Here is a 10,000-nt window from a genome sequence, read left to right on the forward strand (position 1 = left end):
ACTCTTTCTCTGACAACCACTAGTAATTAGAATGGAGGAAGAGAAGGCTAAGCAACAATGCTGAAACCCAGGCTTTCTGTTTCGTTCGACAAGAAGGCAAAAGGAAACGTGGGATCGAGTAAGAGCAAGGAGGGTAAAGGAATTGAGTCTTCCCTACTCTTGATCCTTAGGAATTCTTCTAGATATACACACAGAGTTTTGGAGAGAGAGGCCATAAAACCCGATCGTTACATAAATGAGGCAAAAGGTGTTGTAAGGCTGGTGTTCTTTGGATCCACTATGCTCGTTTTTACTGTCCCTGAGTTTTTCTAAAAAAAAAAAAAAACAAAACGCTTTGATATACTTCTCGAAGCTACGAGATTTAACATCCTGACAACGGCGACACTCGGCAGGCAGACTGCGGAGAAAGATATCAACCGGTTCCTTGTCTTTCATGAATCAACAAAATGATAAGTCACACTGGTGAAATTGATTCTACAACACTCTTCCGGCTAGCTTTCAATCTTGCTCCCTTTTTCCCTCCTCTGCTAGACGTCCTTTTGATCGCTGGCTGCTCAGGACTGGGCCTTTTTTCCGCAACCCTGGCTTCGTAGCCTTGGAATTTGTCGCAGGGGCTTGTTAGCAAGGGTACATATCGGACCTCTTGTGTGGGCCCCGTTTCATCATGGTCGTGTGGTACTGAGGTGACGGTGAGTTTTTCAACCAGAACGTAAAAGCCCTTCAAGGAAAGGTACTTGGTCGCGCACTCGTTTTTGTGGCTTGGAAGTTCTAACACGAGGCCTGTGATTAAGGAAAAAAAATTGGATCGGCCATCCTTGATTTTTCTTTCATTTTGACTAATACTAAAATCTACGCTACTTTGGTTAGACGTCATAAGCTGGCCCTCTAATTCTGACCCTAACGAAACAGCAATGCACCAGTGGCTCAGTTGGTTGAGCACCGGGCTGCCATGCGGGAGGTCGTGAGTTCGACTCCGAGTGGACTAGCACTCAGGGTCGTAAAATAACAGAGGAGAAAGTGCTGCCTTTGTAACTACACCCTCGAATGGCTGGACTATAAACCCACACACCATTCGAGAAGACTAGGGGATGGAGTTCTCGGTGTTGTGGCTGTTATTTGTGTATGGGTGGGTGCGTAAAGTAGGTCCACATCAGCTGAATAGCTGCCAAAACAAATAAATAACATACAAACAAGCAAGAAGGCGATACTTTGTCACGTCTTTTCAAAATACAAGAAATCTCGTAATGCAACTTCAGGTTACTGGACATCCCTCTTTTACAGGAAGTTAATAAAGAAGTCTTTATGCTTGTAAATTTTCCCGGGATATTTTAGATTAGTATATACCGGTACTAAAACAGTGGATAGCCTTAAAGGCGTACTCAGATTGGCTCCTCAAACACCGAATACTGATCCTTTGCTTTTCACCTCCGAGCAAATCGCGCGTGATTTGCGCCCCACAATATTCTAATCGTTGCAGGGATAAATGAGTTAAAATCATCTTTTTGTGCTTTATCATCGCACTGTTTTTGTATATACTAAAACAACTATTCACCTCGGTGTCAGTTGCTGGTGGTGGATATTTACTGAGCCGCAAAGCGGCGAGGTAAATATCGACCACTAGTTAAATATTGCATGAGTCTGTGGTTGTCTGTGGTGGTTATTTTTCTTCTGTGTCCTTCTTAAGTAAGCGACCACGACATCGGCGACAAAGAAAGCAATACACTGAAAACAACAGGTGTAATGTTGCTTCGCTGCGGGCGAAATGAAAACTGAAAAATCAGTGGCCTAGGCAGGATTCAACGGATTTCTTGCAGCTCAGCGAGGACAGTATCCGACCGGTGTTACGCGGGGGTCGTAGGTTCGAGTCCTTTTTTTTTTCAGTTGTCCTTTCAGTTTCGCCCTCAGCCAAGCAAACTCTTCATCATCTTTCCCACGGGCGCATTTACACCTTGAAACATTTGCAGCTGCAACAGGCGTTATGAGCAACAAGCGTTGTGGTGCTGTTCTGCTCGGGAATTTTGTGGATTGCTTTGCCATTCGCTCCCAAAAGACGACGTGAAAGGCCGGGCCAAATTTTAAAGAGATTTTATGGACGACGTGAACGACTAGGACAAATTCAACATCTTTCCTCTTAACTGCATACTCTGTTCCTGGTGTAGACGCGCGGAACGTGTTTGGGGGACACTGTGTTTTCACGTGACGTCACAGCGGTCATTTTGGTGTACCCAACTAATCCTCCGGGAATTGAGCTCTATTGTCATGCAAACATTTTGTTTTGCTTCGGTGGTAAAACAAGGTTACTGATCACGTGAGTGAAAACACTCCATACCAAGACGCGAGTGGTGTCGACGTTGGGGAAGGAGACTTCATGACGCTTAAAAAAAGTCATCACTCATCTAATATCGTGTATTTGTGGACCTATCTGGAACGAGTTGAAATACAACTGATAACGCGAATTGGGTTTTCGCGCGAGACATCTGTCGTCTCCATCCATTCGTAAGCTCCCTGGCGATTTTCAGCTTATCACAAGTGAAAAGGTTACCGAGCAGAGAAAGTGCGCCTAAAAGAAATATCTTTGCTGCAGGCTATTTAATCCATTACATTTAAAATACGCCCGAAGCACAACTGTTATATTTTCCGCGTATGTCAAGGCAGACAATGGATTTTTAAAGTGCACCTAAATTCAAATAAGTTTGGTTGTTAAATTTTTCCACTTTGCTAGACGCATATAATTTGTCAATTTTTACGTCGACGATGTACTCTTTATGACCTTTTTATCTGCTGCATAGTCTTCATCAAGGTAGCAAAACTAGGAATCATTTGATCCTCGACCGAGCTAGCTTTTGGCCCGTGGCCATATCTGATTCCACTTCAAAAACAATTTTAGAACATTTTCGATGTATTAAAAATTCAGTCCCAAACAAAGGGAATCATCTCGAGGCTCTAGGGAATAGACATGAGGATTCGAGATCCTGATGCCTTTTGTTTAGGACTGAATTTTAAAGGCCCACATTCGCCCAAAAGTCATTGCGCACCGTGACTGAATTTCGTGTAACACGAAATTACCTAAATATCTGACATGTTGTTTCCCGCGTGATTCGCCTGAATGCCTTTAGCCAATCACATCGCGTATTTGGACAAGTCATTTGAAAAACAAAAACAAACGACCGCAATGACTTTTGGGTGAAGGTGGGCCTTTAAGTGTTGTCAAAAAACTTTTGCGTTGCAAAGCAGTTTGTGACGTTAGATAAATAGTAGATCATGTAAGTCAGAGCTCCAATCCTGAACAAGATTGAGACACTTTTTACTTCCGTCTCCATATCGAAACAAATTATTGCCATGAAGGAAATCTTCTTGTTGCAGATCCCGCTCTCCTCCCAAACAATGTTCTCCGCTTCTTCATAAACAATGTTGACTTGGGTGGGGAAGAGGGGAGGAGGGGGGGGGGGGGGTGGGGGAGGGTATTATTGGGCCTCTGTTGTAGTTATTGTCCAAAAGGACAAACTTGACAAGTCACTTCAGTCTTGGCAAATGACTCTCAAGTGCAGCGCCTCAACGATTTTTGTCCAGGATTTTCGGTCGTTGATCCAAATGGCCTCTAGTTTTGCTAACCATACGAAAACGTTTGAAATCAAAATTTTAAAAGAACCAAGTTGACACAAAAATGGTAAAATGTGTTTGCTTTTGATCACGAGACATTCTGTTTACTGAAAATATTTGAGTGCACTTGAATTGATTATATTTTGTATTGACTTTGATCTCAACTTTGTTCTTATAAAAAGGCAAGTATATATGACATTTCTGACATTTCCGTCATTGAAACTGATCCTAGATTATGTTTTGACCCCGATATTATTGAAAGCTCTCAACTGTATGTTCCTGTTTATTTATTTTTTTTCTAAAAAACAGTTGTCAACTTTCCCCATGTTTATATTGAACGCGATTTGCGCAATATTGCGTACTGTAATATTTTTCAGACTAATCTTTTTCAAACTCTAGCACTTTTCTTATTATAGAAGACGAATCTTTGACTGACGCTTGTGGACGTCTGAGCGACAATATTCAGTCGAAAATTTTTGGCCTTTTGCCAGCCATAAGCAAGTGTTTGTAATCAATTGCTACATACCTGTTTCGTCGGTCAAATCGAGAACTCTGTCGGTATCACCATAACCGCATCTTTCCTTGATCGATTTTAACAGATTTACCACCATGCAACTTGGATTAAACAGAAGCGACTTCTGATCTCCGTAAAATATTGTTACAAACATGCTAATTCTTCAAGTTTGCATGTGAGTTATTTTCTTCAGAAGCGGTAGATATGAATATTCCTTCCCTGGCTTGAATCTCGCGAATTTCCTCCCCTGAGGAGCTTGAAAGGGACCGTCTAAATAATAACTAAAGCTGGCTTGCGTTCTGAAAGATCGACCCCTTCGACTGGTTCTCTGTTGACTCGCAAAATTGGATGACGTCTATTTCACAGTCGTCTGGCAACAACTTACGAGATGTTATGTTGCATTGAGATATTCTAGCCTCTTCGGTAGTACTGCCTGCCACCGAAACTTATCTTACTGGAGTTAAAAGGCGTCAAATTTAAGTTGGTAATGTCATTCTCGAGTCATCCAGACAATAGGATTTGCCTTCGTCTGGTTGTTATGGTGATTTGTTTCTTGATTAAAATTTCGCACTCGTTTTGGACAGCTCTTCACGAGCTGAAACGATAACTTTAATTAATTGTTGGAATTAAGCGACGATTGATTTATCGTGATATATTGGTGCACTGTGGTGCTTGTAATTATTTACTAACTTTTGCAGCTGAGATATTAAAAGACGCACATCTCTCTTGTGTGCGTTTTGAATTTGCAGAGGCACAACGTTGCCTTAGATCCCCCCCCACCCATCCCTCCTTGAGTACGCATTGTTGCCGGTACTCTCTGTTCTCTCCCAAGACTGGGGAACTGCGGGTAAACCTGAAAGCCAAAGCATGAAAGATTAAAAATATTGTGGGCGACGCTTGAAAGACCGCCATCTTGGATTTTAGATAACCTGTGAGTGAGGAGACCCTTTACCAGTGCCCTCCCATTCTCGGTTTTCCCATGACATTGTTTTGTCTTAAACATTCTAATCGTCCGGAAACATGGCTGCTGATAACGTGACCAAGAGTTCCTCCTGGCCTTATTTCCGGTTTACTCCTGCCAGTCTTCCTCTTTCATCTTGAAACCAAGATGTCTTCGGTGGTCTCGGATTCAAATCCTCCTCGCTCTGTTTAAAAACCAGCTCGTCGCCTCCTTCCAGTTGGCTTTCTTAACGCGAATTGATTTTTTCCCCGTAGACGGCGTTACAAGTTTCAAGCTTAATTAAAATATTACCCTGTGTTAATATCGGTTCCTTATTTTTTTAACCAAATACACCCTCAAACATTCGCGTGCTTTGCAGGCTAGCCTTCTCAGATCCACTTAAGATGTCTATCTTCGTGGTTCTTTATTCGAATCGTGAAAGCTTAAGTACTCAAGGAAAAAAACCATGCCGGACGACACGGAATGATTCACCGGAAACAGGAGGAATGTTTAGTCAGCTGATGAATCTCGTTTTGGCAATAATTCAATGTCTATTTTTGCGTAATTGAAAGGGCAAATGAGCATTTGTCGACAATTAGATAGACGCCATAATCTTGTAATGCGTGTCCTTTTCAAAACTCTCATACGACGGACGTTTTAACAGCTTCTTTTGGTTTCATTTTTAACGCGTTAAGTTCAGGGGAAGACTGAATTAATTAAAACGAACGTCTTTATTTTTCTTCCCTTCTAAATTCTTATTGGCGCAAAAGCAGGTTGCTATCGAAAATTCTTCAATCATGTCCCTTGTGACAGCTTTATTGAATCGGCGAAATATTCATCGATGAAAAAAATGCTCTAAACCTTTAAATTCCTTTATCTGTCTTTTCGACGACTAACCAATTTGTATGTAATACTTACTGCATTAGCAACTCTGCTTGGTTACTTTAATGATCCCCCCCGCGAAGCTCTTGGGGACACATACGTTCTATTAAAAACCGGTCAGCGATGTTTTGCATTTTGAAAGCTTTTGTTGGTGCTAAGGTGTCTTAAGAGCCGAGAATCAGGGCACACTGGATTTAATTGCTAAGTTGAGATCTCTCGAGAGAAGCAGCTCTTTGGCGCTGGCATTGCAAAGGTTTGTAAGATTACATCCGTACAAGGGTGATTTATACAGTGATCAATGCACTGACCTGAATGCCGTATATTTTGCAAGCAGGACTTTGTTGCCAAATTCTAATTAGTTTATACCGTAAACATTTCAAAATTGAAAATTGTTTCCAACTTGGGTGACATACAAGGTTGAAATACTTGTCAATTCTGTGTTGGCAAGGAACCTCTGGACATTATGACAGCTCTGGAGCTATCAGCTAATGAAACTGAAAACAGTCGTGACAGTCTTCGAAACCTTTTTTTTTTTTTTTTTTTTTTAAAACAAATATTTGATGAGATGAACAAATGGCGGAAGCACTATAAATAAGTATTTTCACCAAGAATTTTTTCAAATATCATTTTAGTCAGGCAAATTTTTCTTTTGCTTTCTGTAAGTGGGAAAAACCTGATCAGTCAGTGGAAACAGTAATATATTAATCAGTGAAATTTGCTATATTTGGCGACAACCTTTGCGAACATGTCAAATGGCTGGCGGTTTTATATTTTTACTTTGAATATAAATCTTGCTGGTTGTTAATATCTGTCAGGCTCGAGACCAATTGAATTTGCAAAACTGACAAGCTCAACTGAATTTCATTTCAGCCCACTGTTCAGTTGTAAGCTTGTCTACGTGAACAAGTTAGAGTGGCCAGTTTTTGAATACCTTAGTGCATTAACATTTTACATCAGAAGCTCAAAGACACCAACGAAAAACCTCAATTTGTGCTTGAAGTGAATATTCCACACACTGTCACGTTTATTTCAGTTCAACGATTTATTCTTCGTTCGCAGTCAGGTCCTTTCGACGGCGTGATGCAAACTTATGTAAACTTTTGCAAGCAGATGTGATGCGGAAGTCTGCAACGGAGTTAATACATTTTTCCTAGGAATTTCGGTTAAAATTTTTCTTCAATCGTCAATGTTTTCCATTTTGCTGAGAAAGACCATTAAAGCCATTAAAGATGTCAATTATCATGGGTTCGCGTGCAGGAGAACCTCGTGTATTGTAATGATATTTTATTGTTTACGAGGTTCATATTTCAAGACCCAATATCCACCTAACAACACATGTTCCACATTGACTCGCTACACTTGAAAATGTGGTATATTTTTAACATCATTAAGACAAAGTGTTGTATATGCACGGTAATACTAACTTGCCTCACAAATATTTTCCTTTGAGAAAGAAAGAAACTTTGAAGAAAGAAAATCGTAAGATGGCTAACCCGTGCAAAATACCCTGACTTTCTCACTTTGAATTATGGCTTACACCGTCGACCCTCTTTCTATAAACGAGAATCTAAATGGAATCATAAAATTATTTTGTTTTTGACTTAAGGCAGTTGGCGTTGTCGAAGTCTCCTTTTTTGTTTATTTCTATCTCAGTTTACTGAGCTAAACAGCTGTAATATAGTAAAATGTGGTTTCATGCTTTTTGTCAGATCATGTTTTAAGTCGCGGAAGTTCCTTGTTTGTGGATGCATAAGATCTTAAATTGCGACCATTTGTGTGTTATAGCTATAATGCTATACTATCCTGTGGTATTTTTTTTTTTTAATCTCTAAATTTTCTTGTCTGTGGGCAGATTAAAATGAAACAGTAGAAAGAATGAAAAAACCAGTTAGACCCTGTTGAGAATCGAAGGCTTCAGGCTCAGTACTGACTATAGAAAGGAAAGCTACTTATGGGTATTTTTCAATTGTGAGTTTATTTTGGTGTACTCTTGCATCCCTTTAAGCTACCGAGCAGAATTTTTGCGCGGCGCACAACGGTTCTGACTAAATGAAGTTCAAATGAGATCTTTCCGTCAACAATGTCGTGTGGTTTTTGTTTCGACGCTCCCGTTGCATGATTCGGACCATTAAATGAGCGGGGTTGTTGCGCTCGTAATGTTTTTAATCCGCACGGAGAGGATAAAATGGAGACAGTAAACTGCAAGCTTTGATGCGTCTTAAAGTTATTATTTCGAGAGGAAATATTAAAAAGAAAAATCAGTTTAAACTGAAAACTTCAAAGAGAGACCTTTGCTGTTTAGGATCCAAAACCACAATTTACTTAATGCAGAAGTGACCGTTAGCGGAAGAGAATAGTTAATTTTTTTATGAAGCATGGTGCAAATGGCATGGCGTGCTAATTATTACTTGAAGCGTTTCTTGCACGCGATCAAAGCATTTTCACGCGAGACCACAGCAAGTTTGTTATGCAAATAACATTAAGTTAAATATGAGAGGGTGGAGTCATTTTGGCGAATATCTTATCGCACAGTAAAAAGTAACAATATCTTCGACCGAATTTCCATGGTACGACGAGATCTTCGGAGCCAAACATGTTAGGGTAAGCTTTCTTCCTAAATTCTGATTTCCAGGATTCTATGGGGACGTTATTTTTATTTTTAATTAATGCCCATTGTTTTAAGAATGAACCTGCTGGAAAACTCCTTTGCGGAAAAAAATGAAACGAGTTTTCAATGACTAAGAAGTCAATCAGCCTTCATTGCTATCATCTCAACTATTTACAATTCGTGTAAGTATCTTTTCGCTTCTATCAGAAATTTATGAATCTGACAGCCCGCACAGAGCGCTGTGTCATTTGCATTGTCTCTTTGATTTGCAGTGTATGTTTGGAATCGTCAAAACGATACTTATTATAGAGTTGTTGTCTTTGTGGCGCAATTTTGACCGAGAAAAATGGCACATTCAACTGGAACATTTTCAGGTTGAAGGCATAATCTTTCTGTTTTAGACAAACACTGCAATGATGTCAGTTTATGACAAACAGAAATGTCAACATTTGATGCATGATCCATTCATCTATTACCTTAAAGTTATCTTTGTTTTTCTTTTCTTCAACATGGACAGTATATATGCTTGAAAAGGAGAGATAAATGAAAATAAGTATCTAAACTTTGTCTGGCAAAATGCTCAAAATAACTGTCTAGAAGTAATTAAAGGAACTATTTTTTCTTTTATTACCCTGACAATAGAAAGCGAAAGTCTCTTCGTTTGTACCAAAGAAAAGGTTTGCGATGAAGGATGACGCCTAAGTAATATTCGTTTTCATGGGTTTGTTATCTGACGCTATCCATTCTGAGATTCTTTGTTGCACTCACGAAAAAATCATAGAGAGCGAAAGAGATAGAAAAAATTGTTATTCGCCTTCTCAGTCATGCTTTCCACTTGGAGACAAATATTCTTTCGCCGAAGACCGAAGCGTTTCCTTGCTCCAGAAAAAATCCGAAGCCGAGATAACAAAGTTCATTAAGTCATTTGTTCAAACTAGGAAAATAACATTTCTCTCAATTGAATTTGAAATTTTGAATAAAATAGTTGCTCGTTATATTGACGAAATAGAATGATAATATATGAAAAGAATGAATGGTCACTGCTCGTTTGGACGCTTTTATTCGCATTCTATTTCTGTAGCCATCTAGAGATCACACCCAGGGGAATGTCATATTTTAAATTATGTTATTTTTAGTTAATAAGTGGAATTTTCCTTTTGTGCTGTTGTTCAGTAAATCATTTTAATGAACTGACCTTCGGAGATTTTCTCAAAAAAGCTCAACAGAGTTTTCTGAGATCTCTCATCCACGGTAGTCATTTTCCGCAGATGTATTAGCGCTTTTACTGGCAGGTGCAGAACTGCTGTGACAATGTAATTTGATTGATATACTGTTGCATTTTCCTGAAAAAACGTCCGTACCTTGCTCACGAGGCCACCATCGAACTTTGAATGAAATTGGCAAATTACATAGGTATAGTCAATTTCCGATGAAGGAAAATTGAAGGGAAACGATA

General features: G+C 39.6%; 2 protein-coding genes and 1 long non-coding RNA gene across 6 annotated transcripts in view; 2 read left to right on the forward strand and 1 right to left on the reverse strand.

The window, feature by feature from the left end:
* The window catches only part of LOC138027191 (CDAN1-interacting nuclease 1-like), a 16,029-nt gene extending 11,884 nt beyond the window's left edge, over positions 1 to 4,145 (forward strand). The window contains exon 10 of one of the 2 annotated variants that reach the window (XM_068874734.1): positions 1 to 246. This exon is cut by the window's left edge and continues 301 nt beyond it. Coding sequence is in view for 1 of the 2 variants with exons in the window: in XM_068874735.1 (XP_068730836.1) it covers positions 4,017 to 4,035 (19 nt within the window). In the remaining variant the exon portion in view is untranslated. Of the gene's footprint in view, positions 247 to 4,016 lie in introns of those variants that run through there. The other variant, XM_068874735.1, reaches the window with a different exon arrangement.
* Positions 551 to 10,000, reverse strand: part of LOC138027196 (uncharacterized) — a 17,538-nt gene continuing 8,088 nt past the window's right edge. Inside the window, exon 2 of the long non-coding RNA XR_011127422.1 lies at positions 551 to 780. This is a non-coding gene — a long non-coding RNA (uncharacterized lncRNA). The remainder of the gene's footprint in view (positions 781 to 10,000) is intronic.
* The window catches only part of LOC138027188 (homeobox protein Meis1-like), a 46,794-nt gene continuing 42,838 nt past the window's right edge, over positions 6,045 to 10,000 (forward strand). The window contains exons 1-2 of one of the 3 annotated variants that reach the window (XM_068874723.1): positions 8,488 to 8,537; positions 8,620 to 8,726. The gene's annotated coding sequence lies outside the window, so the exon portion shown is untranslated. Of the gene's footprint in view, positions 6,190 to 8,481; positions 8,538 to 8,619; positions 8,727 to 10,000 lie in introns of those variants that run through there. The other 2 variants (XM_068874722.1, XM_068874725.1) reach the window with 2 other exon arrangements.

The sequence above is a fragment of the Montipora capricornis genome, chromosome 12 (assembly GCF_036669925.1).
Source record: "Montipora capricornis isolate CH-2021 chromosome 12, ASM3666992v2, whole genome shotgun sequence".
Lineage (NCBI taxonomy): Eukaryota > Metazoa > Cnidaria > Anthozoa > Scleractinia > Acroporidae > Montipora > Montipora capricornis.